Source organism: Caretta caretta, chromosome 3 (assembly GCF_965140235.1).
Source record: "Caretta caretta isolate rCarCar2 chromosome 3, rCarCar1.hap1, whole genome shotgun sequence".
Classification (NCBI taxonomy): domain Eukaryota; kingdom Metazoa; phylum Chordata; order Testudines; family Cheloniidae; genus Caretta; species Caretta caretta.
The window spans coordinates 158,668,487-158,684,527 of record NC_134208.1 but is presented as its reverse complement, the minus strand read 5'-3'; the positions used below and the strand labels follow the sequence as shown (position 1 = coordinate 158,684,527).

Genomic DNA, 16,041 nt, shown 5'->3' with positions numbered 1-16,041 from the left:
GCTGTGTGTGAATGTTTAATTGTAGTGGAGCTGTTCTCTGTTTACTATGTAGCCTCAATTTATTTATTCTTTTCTAGTTCTTTATAAGTTTTGGATGTTACCTGTATTGTTATATTTTTCTCTTCTCTCTTTCTTTTATGCTTCCTTTGCCTCCGTTTGTTCATCTTCAAAGTTTCACAAGGTAAGTTTTTCTTCTAAGTCTTCTCTTAACTTCCAGTGACTAAAATCCTGCTTTACCTACTCCGGCAAATTTCCACTGAAATCAATGAATGTTTGCCCCAGTTAAAGACCTTAGGATTCAGTTCAGCGTGTTTTACTCATTTTTAGTCAAAATCTGACTTTGCATGTGTGCTCCCAGTCCCCTAAGTAGGAGATCTCTACAAGCACAGCTGAGGGAGAGTTTGTCCCTGTGCATTTTTTCATAGGCCCAGTCTATACACAAAGCTGTCTCAGTTTACTTAAAGGTGTGGTGTTAAATTGATTTAGTTAAATCGGTGCAGTTTTGTGTGTGACTCAATTTAATCCTAAAAGCTCTCAACACTAGAAACTTATACCACTTTAACTATACCGGTATGGTGAAGGGGTACAATCCCCCTAGTGTGGATGCAGTTATATTGGTATAAAGGTGCTTTATAATAGGATTGCTAGTTCTGTATGGGAAGGGGAATAGCTATATCAATATAAGGCAACTTTATATACGTATAACTGCTTCCACACTAGGTCCATGCTGAAAACTTCTGTATTGGCATAGCTATATCAGGAAGGGGTGTGAAAAAAAGAAGAGGGTTTTTGTTAACCTAGATCACTGCATTCAGGGAGGTAGTGTTCCTGAACTGACAGAAGAACCTCTGGCTGTGTGTACACTACTGGGCTATGGCAGCATAGCTATACCAGTATAGTCTCCAGAATGTAGACACAACCTAGGGTTTTTACTGGTATAACTACTTCCTTAAAAAAAAAAAATCACACCCCTAACCAAAATAATTATACTAGGGTAGACCAGGCCTTATATTGGTTTACCTTGCACCTGTAAATTTAGAAGTGTAAGCTAAACTGATATAACCAAGAGTATCCACAAAGGAGTTTGTATTAGTCTAACTAAGTTGGTTTTTAAACTGATTTAAGTTAAATCAGTGCAATTTCTGTGCATAGAGAGGCCCTTAGTTTTTAGGATTTTTTGTCTTTTAATCTTGCCTTCAAACCTAATTCCCATGTTCTAGCTAAGAAATGCAGAGGAAACCTTCCTTATGTACTTTGAAAGTGCTGTTTGGAAAAGCAGAATGTATTTCTGGTGTCTCTTTATCCACACAACATGTAGAACAAAACTGAAAATGGACGCAGAAATAGTAAAGAGTGCCAATCTCTTTTCTTTGCATCCCTTTATTACCTGAGATAGACCCAGGCTCCATGATTTGCACCTGGATCTGAATTTTTCTGATGTGCAGGGATGTTTCTATTGGGTTTCGTTTTTTAAATATCTCTCTCTGGCTATTACTTGTCATAAAAGTTCCTCAAAGATACAGATTGGGACACTTTCCAGTAGTTTTCATTCACATTTGTATTCAAAGGGTTTTACGAACAGTGGAGTAAAGAAAATGAGAGTGGAAAGCTGTTTTAGGATTTAAATATTCCTCTGCAATGTTGGACATTTAAAAATTGCTTGAGATTCAAGAAGTTATATTGACCAGTCTAGTTTCACTGCCCAAGCTGGGGGGGAGGTGAAAAGGAAACGGCATTTTTAATTGTTTCATTTTAAACATTTCCATTGTTACTGGTGACACAGATAAGGACAATTATTTTCTTAAATAGATGAGCTCCACACTGATGCCATTATAATAACCATTGGCTCAATTGGAAAAGCCAGGTGGTAATTCTGGTAAAGACTTTGTGACCACCTGGATAAAGTTAAAAGAACTAATACCGCCATGGTCACGTGCCATCATGAGAAACAGGTGGAGAGGGGTTTTCCTGCCCCTCTCCCCTGACCGTAACCATCTGGGGAGTAGTCACGGGGAATGGAGTTCTACCTGCAACGGTGCCCCAAATAGACGCCCAACTCAACCACCAGGTGCTGAAAAATAGCTACAAAGGTCCAAGTTCATGAGCACGTGTCAATGGCATCATCCAGGAGGGCAAATTCTGTGTTCCCAGGGGAATGAGACACAGGAACCCACGACACCATCTGGGAGGGCAGTTCTTGTGTTCCCAGGAAAAAGGTGGAAGAGAAGACGAGAAGCACGGAAGAATAGGGGATTGGGTCCCAGCTCTTGGAGTGTCTAAAGCCGGGCACTGAAGTCCCCTGGCTGGACCCCTACATTTCTATAGACCATTTGCGAGCACAATAGGGAAAAGCCACTAGTGCATTGCTTCCTTGATGATGACATGAGCAAACAGTGACTGGTTACCTTTATCTGAGTAGGGTGGGCAAGGCCTGGGACGTAATGAGAGAAGCCTTTCCCACTCCTCTGTCTTATATCAGAATCCAGAAGCCACCCAGTGCAACTGATTTCTCCACTCCAACACCTTGCACGCTTACAAATCCATCAGCTCAGCTGGGCCCTGATTATAATGCATGAGATTCTGATGTGCTAGTTCAGCAAGAGCACGGAAACATGGATGTCGAGGAAGGGAGCATGAAGGGATGAGCTCGCTGGTGGGGGCCTGAGATTTGTGTTCCAATCCTGGCCTATTAGCCCCATAACCTAGGTCTCATCCTAACCTCGAGTGGATGTTTGTCCCCATCACCAGACCACCCTCCAATCTGGCACTGCTGGGGAGCTCTATGAGAGAGGGCCATGCCTGGAAAAAGCCAGGGGTATTTCAGCTAAGCCTGGAAGAGCAGCTGTCTAAGGGAGATTGCACACAGCTCCTGTATGGTTCTTGTTAGCAGGCTCTAGTGAGCACTAGCTTCATACAAGTTTAAATAAAAGAACATGCAAACTTTCCTTTAGCATCTCAGATGAAAGTATCACAAAAGTTATTAAGCCAGCCAGCAGTGTCTGAATACTGCAGCTGCTGAAACGCCTTGGGAGTAATATTGACGTTTTCATTCCCTTAACTCTGTCTTCCTCCTGAAAAATAATATACATGCATTCAATAATGTAGGCAGAAAAGTTCACATTTACAGGAAGGGGTGTGTGGACCATTGAATTTTGTCCCCATAGGCTCATCCATTATTACCCCTGCCCTATATGCACTTCTGCAGTCTCTCCAGGATCTCTCAAGGCAGACCTGCCACTGCAGACTCTACAGTTACTAACACAGCAGGTGCAGTTAGACAGAGAGCCAGCAGTGGGGAAGACCAAAAAAGCCAGTCATCTGCCAGAAGAAATGTTGCCTCCAGGAAGTTGTGTGCCCTGTGACGCCCAGGACACATGCCTCCAGATGGAGCAGGACAGCCATACCTAGGATGATGCTTGTCACTGCAGGGGAAACCTGCTGAAAAAATTGCTGTATTAAAACTAGTGCTGTGGAAATCCTTCATTGTGAAAGCAGGGGAAAGTCACCTCTTTTCATTTTTGATGCAGGCCCTCTGCTTCCCTTCCAGAGAGTCACAGACCATTCAGCAAGCTGCTTGGAGCCAAATTTCAACCAAGACCTGGGCTGATTTATGGCTTTGGATGGAAACCAGTCAAAATGGGGCCATTTTGCTTAAGCTTTGCTGGGGGCTGTAGGATGGGTTTGATTCCCCAATTTCAAAGCAAGGCTCATGGCAACGTAAACCCACATGCTCTGAATCTGGGGAAAATGTTTGGGAGCCCCCTGTGAACCAGAAGGGCTGAGGAAATCTGTGTTAGGGACACGGGGACCCTGTGGGCCAGTGTGGTTGCTGTTACAAGGGCAGGTTGTGGGGGGCAGGACATGCAGAAGGCAGCCAGAACGTTAACATTTGTGCTCCCTGAGTGCAATGGCACGTGGGCAAGGCCAGGGAAGCAAAGCGCTCTGTTATTACTGTGCTGTGCTAGCTCCTACAGGCCCCAATCAGGACCCCACTGTGCTAGGTGCCGTACACACAGCTAACAAAAGACAGCCCCTCCCCCCAAGAGCGTACACTCTATGTTTATGCTGAGGCAACAGGTGGATACAAGAAGCAGACGGGGGAGCATGAGGTAACCGTGAGATGGTTACAGTCAGAACAATAAGCTGCAGTCCCAGCACGCCACTTGCCCAGGTTGCTGTCAAGTGTTTGTAGGCATCACATCAGAGGTGAGTTTTAAGGGGAGATTTGAAGGATAATAAAAACACATCCCAAAGGGGAGTCTGGCTGCGCAGGATGGGGGCATTGCCAGTTGCCCTCGCCCTGTCTGCCCCCCAAACACTCTGAGGCCAGCCCGCGGGGAGGGAGCTGCAGCCACTGCTCCCCAGTGTACTTTGCACAATGTCCTAAGAGGCACTCTGAATCGGCTGGCTCTGCGTCCTGCAAACCATGCCTGCCAGCCAGCCCCAATGTACGTGTGGCTGCAAAAGCTATAACCCAGAGCCCATTTCCTGTCAGAACTGCGCATCAGAAAGGGCAATGACCAAGCTACCCCAAAATGGGCTAAGTCAGCAATGATTACCCCAAAAACAAGTCCCCCACTACACATGCCCTTGCACAGGGGAAATAAATGAAAGAGAAAATTCTCTCTCTCCCCCTTCTTGGCTGACCAGTGGGATGGGTCCTGTTAAACCTGACCCATTGCTGATTGCTTGTTTGCAGCTCACCAAGACTGTGGGCCATGAAACAACATTTTAATCATGTTCCCTTCCCACCCCACCCCACAGGCTACAAGGAACAGGGGATCCCACAGCAGCTGTAATGGCTGGGACAAGGGTGTTCCACGGAACGTGGTGTGTCTGTCAGCTGTGGGCACAAGGACCTTTCCACTTTCATTTTTCTTTTCTTTTCTTTTTTTTTTTTTTTGTTTTTTAAACCAATGCGTGCGTCTGTTCAGCGGAGCGGAGGTGCAGAGCAGCAGATGGAGACCTTCACTGATCCCTTTTAGAACCGGCGATGAGGCAAACATGACGTGGGTTAGGACTGGCACAGCCAGCACGTCGTGATAGGCGGCCAATCCCGAGGAGGGAGGAAAACACTGGTAGAATGAGACGCTGCTGTGGAAGATGGCACTTGGGCTGGCGGTGAGAAGAGTGGGGATGCTGCTTTCTCCAGCTGCAGGGTGTGAAGCAGCTGGAGACATTTGCCCTCCTTGTAGTTGACCATTAAAGGAGCCCAGCGGTGAACATCAAGATGAAGGAGATATTTATAGATATATGTCCAGTATGTAAAAGCCAAAGCTGAGTGATACCTTGTTTCCTGAGAGTCCTTTCTTGACTGCTTCGTGATAACAGGGGTTCAGCTCAGCCTCTTCTGCTGTGTGTGTTTATGATGCTCACTGAACCTCTGTCGTTGCAGATGCTCTGACGTTTTGCTTGTGGCTGCTCTAAATCATACTTTACTGGTGACCCAGGCTGTGAATATGCCCTGCCTGCTTCTACCTGCTGAAAGAAGAGAAAAGACTTGACCTGCCACGAGCCAGTAACAAACTGGTTCTTACAAAGAACTGGGTCGCCATGGTGTGACGTGTGCTTTGTGCGGGGGGGTGGGGGGGGTGGAGTGAGGTTTGTGCTGTCTAATGCTTCCGGTTTAAACTGGTATTTTACAGAGACTAAAATGCCAGTGAAAGAGACTTGTGGATAAATAGCACCATACTGTGGGAGTTAATATAATTATTGTGTGTGTTTTGTTGCCTGTGTTGCATGATACAGTGGTCTTGATCCTCTTCCAAGGGGACAAGTGCCCATATTTCAAAGACCACTGCAACAGATGGCACTAACTGGTCACCATGTTAGCAGTCTTGGCCACTCACTGGAGCATGGAAAATTAACTACCCTTTCAAGCCTAGAGTGGTGGTCCCTCCAGGTCAGGGTTGAGCCATACTGATATTGTGAAACACTGCCACTGACTAGCCTTCAAATAGATGCAGCATAAAGAAAGGACTTCATTCTCCAGGCCCCTCCATCCAGCACACCGGAATGAAATTCATGGGAAGATTGATGGCCTGACATTCAGAGGTGTGTGGGTGCTCAGTACTTCTGAATATCAGGCTCATAGTGCACTGTGAACAATGGACAGAACCGTGTTTGCCAGTCACTTTCCCTCTATGAGAAGATGATGAGAGGAGCCATTCAGAAACAAAATCATACTGCCATTCTCACCCTCTGGGAACTATTCTTTCAGCAAACTAGTTAAAAATCCCCACAGCCTTAATCGAGACACATCAAAAGAGAGACATGTCCAAGTACAAGACTCTTCAGTAACTCTCTCTCTCATACACACCCCTCTTTGTTTCATAGTTAAGAGAACCAGTGGGAGAGGGGCTAGGGCATGAAATCCCACCTCCACATAGCTTTCTATCCAGATCTCCCTCTCCCTGTTTGCTTTTAGATCATGCTGTGGTTTTTCAGAGCCAACAGATCCGTTCAGTTAGAATGACCTTTGTTCTAGTTTAAAGAGAACAAAGAACAAAAGTAAAGTCTCTATGATGGAGCACCTGTGGCAGATGTGGGTGCCCTCTATAAAAGTCTGCACTGGACTGAACACAAAAATGGCTGCCTGGCTCTGCAGAGAGTCAAGTCCTTCCAGATTTAAAGTGGTAGGGCTCAGAAAACCAAGAAATAACAGTTACATAGTTAGATACACCACAGCCACAGCCCCTCTCTCCAGACTGAGATGTGTCCTGCATTTTGTAGACCTGTATGTAAATAACTACCACAGGTAGCATGGATGGGACAGTAACTAATTTCAACACTATTGTCACTACAAAGCAGGTAGCTCAGACCATCTCTAATCTCAAATGCTCTTCTCCCAACTGTAACTGGGCAGCTTGTCTTCATTGAAGGCTGTGTCCATTCTTCTTCTCAGAAGCCAGGGTTTCCTCCCTCCCCTGCCCATCACCCTCACATCCTCCTGCTCCTATCAGGGTTTCACCAGTGCATTTCATTCATCTTTTTCTGGATTTCAGAAATAACGAAGACAGCTCCTCAGTGCATGCATCAGAAAGCTTTCAGGAGGGGAGACACCCGTGTACTCGCTGTACTTCTCTATACTCAGAAAAAAGCACTTCTCCCATGGTCATGGTCATGGTCATGGGGCAGGCATAATTTAAGGTCCTGCTCCCATTGGCTTCAACAGAAGCTGGAGCCAGATTATTATTCTTTTAGTACCAGTCAAAATAATTCAGGCTTACCCATCATCTACATAAAAACCTTCCTATCCCACCGAGCTGATCCAACTCTCCTTCAGTCCACCTTCTCACGGCAGGTCTACACTGGTTTCTAAAACCCACAGCAGCCATTCTCAGAGCCCAGGTCCACAGACTCATGTTTACACTACAGTGCTAAAAACAGCTGTGTAGACATTCAGGCTCAGGCTGGAGCTTAAGATCTGAAGCCCATCTCCCTCCCAGCCTGAGTGGCAATGTCTACACGGCTGTTCTTAGTGCCATAGCACGAGCCCAAATCATAGACTTTAAGGCCAGAAGGAAGCATTATGATCATCTAGTCTGACCTCCTGCACAGCACAGTCCACAGAACCCCTACCCATCCACTCCTGTAATAGGTCCCTAACCTCTGGCTGAGTCACTGAAGTCCTCAAATCTTGATGTAAAGACTTCAAGTTACAGCGCATTCCCCATTTACTCTCATTCAAACCAGCAAGTGACCCGTGCTGCAGAGGAAGGTGACCTCCCTCCCTGAGTCCTTCACAACTCCAAATATAGCGATCAGTTTGACCCACCAGCCAAACACCTGGGAAAGAATTGTCTCTAGTAACTCAGAGCCCTCCCCATCTAATGTCCCATTTCCAGCCACTGGAGATATTTGCTGCTAGCAGTCGCAGGTAGGCCATATGCCATTGTAGGTAACCTCATTGTACCGCCCCCTCTATAAACATGTGAAGCCCAGTCTTGAAACAAGTTAGGTTTCGTTGCCCCCCAGTGCTCCCCTTGGAAGGCTGTGTCAGCACTTCACTCCTTTGATGGTTAGTAACCTTTGCTTAATTTCAAGCCTAAACTTATTGATAGCCAGTTTATACCCATTTGTTCTTGTACCAGCATTGGCCCTTAACTTAAATAACTGTTCTCTCTCCCTGCTATTTATTCCTCTGGTGTATTTATAGAATATCTCCACTCAGCCTTTGTTTTGTTAGGCTAAACAAGCCAAGCTCCTTAAGTCTCCTCTCATAAGGCAGGTTCGCCATCCCTCTGATCATCCTAGGAGCCTCTCTCTGTGCCTGTTCCAGTTTGAATTCATCTTTCTTAAACATAGGAGACAAAAATTGCACACAGTATTCCAGATGAGGCCTCACCAGTGCGCTGTGTAATGGTAAGAAGACTTTTCTATCTCTACTAGCAATACCTCGCCTAGATCTGGCCTCTGAGACTTGCTGCAGTGAGTGTAGACAGTGTAGACGTACTCAGAGACCAGGCATGGAAAATAGATCAGCATTTCAGACAACAAACTGCACCAATGGGCAATAGGTTGAGGATCTGTCAGACATGGAAAGGAAGGAGAGTGAGTTCAAGAGTCCAGGAACCTTCTCTGAAATTTTCTAAGTCTCTTCCATTTAAACCTGGAGGCTGTTAGCTCAAGTACTTTAGCTGATCTCAACTGCCTTGATATCACACATGGAGACTGCAAAAGAGACTATCTATCAGGAGCCAAATCCTTAATATAAACAATGGATTTTATGTAGTTATATATTTATTAGGCCCAATTTTTGCTGGGTCCGTATTTTAGGCATACACAGACACTACCTGGTGTGTAAACACCAAGCTAGGAAGACCTCTAACCAGCCAACGTGCTCACACAAATGCAGGGTTTACATGTGAAAATGTAGACGTTTGGCTGAAAATGCGTCCCCCTATGTCTGTATCACATGGGGAAGAGGGACGCAGCATTTGATTAGTTTGGGAGGGTGGAAAGCCTGTTTCATCTGGTTCTTCAAGCACAACTGGCACAAACTCATAAAAAGGAGTGGTATTGGGGACAGCTCCCTCAGGATAAGATCAAACAGCACTAGATTGGCAGAAGATCAACCAACAGATTAGCTTTGCTTGCTATAACGGAGCTCCCTGAGTTAGCCCTTCATGTGGCCTGGCTGAATGCTAACAATAACACTTTTTGCCTGTAGATCTCAGAGCACTTTATGAATGTAGGAATCATTACCTCCAATTTACCAATGAGAAACTGAGGCACAGGGAAGTCAAAAGAGTTGACCAAGATTATACAACAAGCCCATGGCCTTGGCCTGATGCCCTATGCATTGGACCACATTGCTAAGCTAAATACCTAGTATTTTATACTCTTTATTAAAGATAAATAAATATCCTTTATTAAAATGTGGCTGCTGTGCATGGCTAGAATTCGCCTCTCAGCTCTGCACTGCAGAGAAGAGATCTGCAGAGTGGAGCAGAGAGGAAAGTTTTGCCCTTAAAATTTTGGAGGAAGGTCGCTTTAAAAAACAAAACACCAACTCTGGAGAGGTTTTTTTTAAAAATCACACAATACAGACAGCAGCAAAGTGGGTTTGTTTGAGTGATAGGTGCCAGTTTTTGCTTCTCCTTAACGTGCTGCTAGGAGTGATTAACAAAGAAAACTGCTATCGTTGTCATTACGCAACACTCAGGCGGAGAGATGGTTACTTCGCTTTGCCCCTTAGAAAGTTCCACAACAGCAGCATGTTAAAAATCAAGGCCCAGTTAATCATTGGCAAATTACACTGGAAATGTTACCAAAGTATCATGTGAATCACCTGTATTAATGCCAAGTGATAAAATCATCAGGATTACTATTACTACAGGAATTACCCACAGGAATTCTCCTCAGAATTTAAGTCTTTCTGGTAATTTATACCAACTAGAATACATTACTGCATGGCTGCTCATTATTCACTGATCAATACTATAATAGTCCCGTGCACTTCTTAGCTTCTTCAGTCTCAAAGAACTCTACAAATATTAAAGAATTAAGCTTCAAAACCCCCTGACAGATAGGTGTAACATTGTGGATTTAGGGCTTGTCTTCACATACAGTGCTGCAGCAATGCAGCTGCACCGCTGTGATATTTCAACAAAGACAGTACTACGCTGAGCTATTTAATCCACGTCCCTGAGAGGTGGTAGCTATGTCGGCCGAAGAAGCTCTCCCATTGACATAGCGCTGTCTACACGGGGGGTAGAGAAGTATAACTGTGTCGCCCAGGAGTGTGGATTTTTCACACCCCTGAGCGTTGTAGTTATACTGATATAGGTGTGTAGTGTCAACCTGGCCTTAGTCCTCACCTACCGTCCTATAGAATATGATCCCCCTTTTACAGCAGGGGAAACTGAGGCATAGACCTCACCACGGTCAGAGAGTGAATCTATGGTGCACCCAAGAACAACTCCACTGTCGTGCTCTGGCTACTGGGAATTGCTCTTGGTCTGGGTACCTAGCTTCATTGCAACTAGTGGTTGACCCAATTCAAAGGGCTCAGTGATTCATCCGAGGTGAGGGTGTAACTTAGAGCCCTCTGATTCTCAATAGTTTCAGTAGCTCAGAGATGAGGCAATAGTACAAACCCTCTAGATGCTGCTCTTACCTTTGGAGTCTGAACATTTGCATATGCTTTCTTTGGAAATCAGTTTGGAAAACCTCAGTGTTGTAAACAGACCAGTGCTGCCACAGGACACTAAATTGCCCACAGACATGTCTCCTGTGACACCAGATACGAGACTCTAGATCCAGCCAACAGATGCCTCTGGCACAACTGTTGGGTCTGACATGCTGGAATTCAGGACGCCTCAGAAAGTCTCTTGATACCAAAAGGTGATAAAGGATTTAGCAGCTTGTCTGCATTGCTGAGGTTTTGCCGGTCTCTTTTTTGTCTAATGTTCGGTGTTTTCCATCGTGCATTCTAGCAAGGACAGGAAAATGGGATTAATCAGGGGATAGTTGCTATGGAAATGTTGAACTCGGAGGGGCTGCCTTGTATCTTCTGAGACTGCAGTGTTTTAATTATGCCTGTGTCTTGGCTGCTTTTATTGCGTTAGTGATGTTGGCATAGACAGCATCATGCATTGCATAAACAGGCTATAGGATGTATAATTTACATGCAAGTTCTGGTGTTTTGTTAAAAATTCCATAGCCATTGAGCTGTTTTATCAGATTGACTGAGGCAGAAAAGCAGCCAACTTGCCATTCAAGAAGTTCTGAAATATTTAAGATGAAGCGATGTTGAGCCCTGCTTGTGACACACAAAAGGCAATTTTTTTGCCTGGCACCTTATATTTGCTTAATCAATTTTAATTAGTGACAAACAAGATCATTCCAGCTGGTGCCGTTTATTGTTGATGCACTTTATTGGCTAGCGATTCTCAACGGCGACTGGAGAACAAGCACAGAATTGGATTTTCCTCAAAGTACCACCATTCAAATAAATAATCGCTTCATTCCCATCTAATTGCTCTGACTAAAAAGTGAGTCTGTCTGGTTTTGGAGACAGTACAACCTGAAGAAATGCAGCCAGGACTGGGAGTGAGGACACCCTGAATTCTGCCACCAATTAATTATGTGGCCTTGGGAAAATTGCTTCACTTCTCTGTCTCATTGTCTCCCTCAGCTGTAAAGTGGGGGTAATACCTCATTGAGCACTTGTGAAGATTGACTAGGTAGGGCCAAATCCTGCTCTCAGTTATACAGTTCCAATTCCCATTGCACCATTAACCCTCCAGATCTGAACTTTCCCAAAGTTGAGATCTGAGGTTTTAGTCTGGGCCACTGTATAGGGCAGGGCCAGCCATGAAGTTTGGGTCTGGATCAAGATGTCCCAGTGTTTAGAGTTGAGGGTTCTGTTCATTCCCATCTCCCACCCTGCCCTCCCCCACAAATAAAACACGAGAAGAATGAGCCTGACAAAGTAGCACAATTCTCCCTTAAATCTGGAAGCAGGAGACAGGATCTGAAGGATCCCCAATGGCCTCCCAGTCCTGTCCAGCTAATTGCAGCATTGTGACTTTCCCATTTGAGCTGAGGTAGGGACTAGGCTGCTTGTTCTGCCTTATAAACAAGGGTCTTTGTAATCACAGCGCTATCCCTTCAACTCCCTTCTGAACTGGGCTGCTTTGGTTTGCGACTGATATTTACCCAATGTGAGACCAGGAGGGACAACCTTCCCTTCCAGCATAGGACTATTGGAACAAGGAGAAACACTGCTTCCTAAGAATCTGAGCAAGGAACAGAGCCTAGCAGAACCAACCCTACTGTATGTAGGTCATTGGAAAGAGCTGAATACCACTCCCTTTTTGGATGGCACTCAAAACCCTCCCGTAGGCCAGGAGGCCTCACTGGACCCCACAACTTCTAAGTATTCGGCTCTCATCAAAGTCCTAAAGTTGCTCATAAACAGAGAGAATTTCAAGTACTTACAGAAGGGAAGCTAGTGTCAACTCATAAATGAAAGCTAAATATTGGTCCTGGATTCAATTCCTGTAATGAAAAGAATCATACAGGGAAAACTCATAAGTGCTCATTTGGAGGGTGATTTTTTCCCTCCCTATGAGTGGAGAGGGTTTGCTGGTTGTGGGTTTGTTTTGTTTTGTTTTTTTTTGGGGGGGGGGGGGAGAAGAGGGTTGGATTCATCACCCGGAGCTTTTATGCCTCCTTCTGAAAAAACTGCAGCAGAGGAAGGCTGCCTCCCCCAACATGCCAGCAGGCAATGTGGGTTTGATCATTCGCCTGTTGTCAGTGGGAGAAATACAAATGCTTCATTTCACTAACTCCTGCCACACCATGTTACTCAGGTTACCTGCAAAATGCCCAGTTCCTTGTGAGAAAACCTAGGAAACAGGAACCTCCATCAAATTTTTAGTGCTTCCACCAAAACGCTGCCAGTCAAATATTTCCTAATTTCATAGTCTCAGTAAAGAAAACCCCTAAAGCCTGTGACTTTGTCTGCTGTTGATCTCTGTATAATCTACTGTTTATCTGATCTACATTTCTAATGTGCACAGCGCCAGGGTAGATAGATGTCATTTTCCCCTTTATAAATATGAATGTGTTTGAGATAAAAGTTTTACAAGGGGGACAGTACTTGTCTCTTCTGCATCACCATTTGCTTGAAGGCATGAGACTGCACCGAAATGTTACCTGTGATATTTCTCAACATAAAAACAAGGGCTTTCAAAGGGGCTTTATTGCGGTGGTTCCTTCGTGCTTGTAACTCCAGTTTCTTTCTTCCTATCCCAATGGTCCTGTCTACTAGGGATCAGAGTGCCATCACTGCCCACCTCCCATTCAGTGATGAGTGCTCGGACCGGACATGGATATTGGGGTGTTCCAGGCTGCCATCTCAGAGTGCTCTCACATTTGAATGGGAGGTGGCAGACACTGACTAATACAAGAACTTGGTTGATCTGGACATCCGGCAAATCAATCCATTTGCCTGAAAAGGTTGAGGAGTGCTGTTCAAGCACACAGGAAAATTAGATCAATGGTTATAAGTATAGGACCCTTTTGTCTGTGCTACGTCCTGTACTTTCTTTAAAAAAAACGCATGCGCCTTAAGTTTGTGAAAGGGAATGCACAACTGAATAAAAAACCCTCTAGGTGCTGATGTAAATTGTCCCTGTGCTCATCTCTCTCTGCTGCATGAAGCATGCAAGATCTTTTGGGAGAACTTCTGTTTTAATGCACTGCACAGATCACATGTATTTAAGCTGGAGAACCACAAACCAGTCAAAAAAGCTAGGTTTTACCCCCACTCCATTTCCACCATATTTATTTTGGGCATTGCAGCTGCATATCAAAATACACTGTGCTACTCCATTGTAGTGACATAGAATATCATAGCAAGCGACAGCAAGGGTAGAAGTCAGAACCTTCTGTGCCACAAACACAAGTCTTTTCCCATTTTAGCCAAAAGAACGCATCTGTTGGATGTACAGCAGCAATAAGAGCTTAGAGACACTTAGGATCCAGCCACGAGAAGACATAACCCTAAGACTCAAATAGGTGCGACATTCCATCCTGGAGAAAGCAGTGCTTTCTTACTCATGCCCCCACCAGCCAGTATTAACAATATTTCAAAAACTTGTACATCCAGCTTTCCTCCATGTTCAAGCAGACACCTATACATGTCCAGGTAATGCTGCAATTCATTGTCCCAATCAGGATCACATTATGTGTTATCTCCCGTTATGTGCAACTGATCTGATGTGAAATCAGATTATACCCACAAGTCAGTTTTAAATTATTTCTAATGACCTCCACTGTACACCTAGGACCCATACCTTTTCCTCTTGATCATCTGTATTTATTGCTAGGGCTAAGCTAGGATTAACTGATCGGTAGTCCTGTGTATCAGTGAACAAGCCAAAGGAAAACTATGTTTCCTAATTTCTTCCCAGGATGAAAGAGTAAAATGTGGGGGGAAATCTACAGTGAAGACAAGCAAATAACTATTAGGAAGGTCTCCACACAGGTGCAAATTGTGCTTTCATTTAACACTGGTAAATCCAAAGTAATTCACTGAACCAAATTCTTCTCTCAGTTACAAGGATGCTATTCTCGTTGAGTTAATCGGGAATAGTATGCTTGCAACTCAGAGAAGGATTTTGTCCATCGACTTCACTGGAGTTGTTCTGGAATTACACTAATATAACAAGCTGCAGAACATGGCCTATACTGGGTCTCCTGAAAGGTTAGCAACAGCTCCTGAAGTGAACTTCTTCAGCAAATATTTACACAAGTGCTACATAGGATAGGCTAAAATTCTTTGCTACCAAACAAAAGTTGGATGCTGCTCAAGGAACATCAGGAAATATTCTTTTCATCTGCTGTATCATGTGTTACATCCCAAAAGGCAATGGCTGTGTATATCGGGTTTCCCTTCCCTATCACCCTAAGGAAGCTAAGAGGTTTGCAATGCAATGGTTAGTCTTGATTTTAACTCATATATATATATATATATATACATACACACACACACTCATATACTCTTTATATATATATATATATATAAGAGTCCAAACTGATTGCGTAGAGTGCCAAACTGTTTGAAAAAAAATTGTATGCCTATTTATATCACAAAGTATGTTACTGTGACTTGCTGTGTTTTGATACTGTGGATTTTTTTTTAGTTAAATATATTCTCTTGCTGTACAGTTTGAGTGGAGTGGAAGAGATTCTCTCTACAGCCTTGAGACAGTGTATTCTTATTGGGTGGAAGTTAACATGTGCGCTCTCTTCCTACCCACCAGTTGTATATGTGGTAGCTCTGAGTAAACATAAGCACACACCCATGATGTCTGAAGGGAGACTGGGGACATGGCCCAGTGTTCAAGGATTAATGAATTGAGGCCATTGGGCAAATGCAGACTTGAATGATGAGTGGCCAAAACTGCCACACAGGGATATTTTTGCTGTTTCCCTCCCATCTAACATTACCCGAGTCCACAGCCTAGAAATCAAAGATTGAGCAAGACCCATTAGCTCACGTGGTCTATCCCCCTAATAAAGGCAGAATTGTTCCTTATTGTGGTTTCCTTGTTGTTTCGTCCAGCTTTGAAATAACTCCAGCAATGGGGCTCCCTTCCCTTGGGAGATCAGTCCACAGTCTTACTGAGCCATCTCATCTGTAGGACGATTTTCTTACTAGCCAACCTAAGTGTATAATTGCTCAGCAAACACAAGACACGGGCAGGGGGCTGTTAGATTGGGGATTATCACAGTTTAATGAATCTGTATATAGGGAATGTTCAGCTATCGGAGTTGTCCATGACAACTCCTTATAAAAGATTCCTGTCCTCAGTAATGTCCATATTAACATACAGTGTTTATTAGGCATGCTCCAGAGAGGCAGCAAGGAATTCACCTTCCATTAAAGAAAAATCCACCGAGTAGCCTAAATAGTTTGACATGGACCTTTCATACATAATTCACCTTTTGATCTGTGAAACTGATTTTCATGGTCATGGACAAAGAGTAGTGTCTTTGGGCCTAGCTCTCAACTCACTTGTGTCT

General features: G+C 44.3%; 1 protein-coding gene across 1 annotated transcript in view; it reads left to right on the top strand.

Annotated features, from left to right (window-relative positions):
* STUM (stum, mechanosensory transduction mediator homolog) overlaps positions 1-15,553 on the top strand; it is an 89,051-nt gene extending 73,498 nt beyond the window's left edge. The window contains exons 3-4 of the mRNA XM_075127050.1: positions 173-181; positions 4,935-15,553. Of these exons, the coding sequence (XP_074983151.1) occupies positions 173-181; positions 4,935-4,975 (50 nt within the window). The 3' untranslated portion in view covers positions 4,976-15,553. The remainder of the gene's footprint in view (positions 1-172; positions 182-4,934) is intronic.
* Positions 15,554-16,041: the final 488 nt, after the last annotated feature.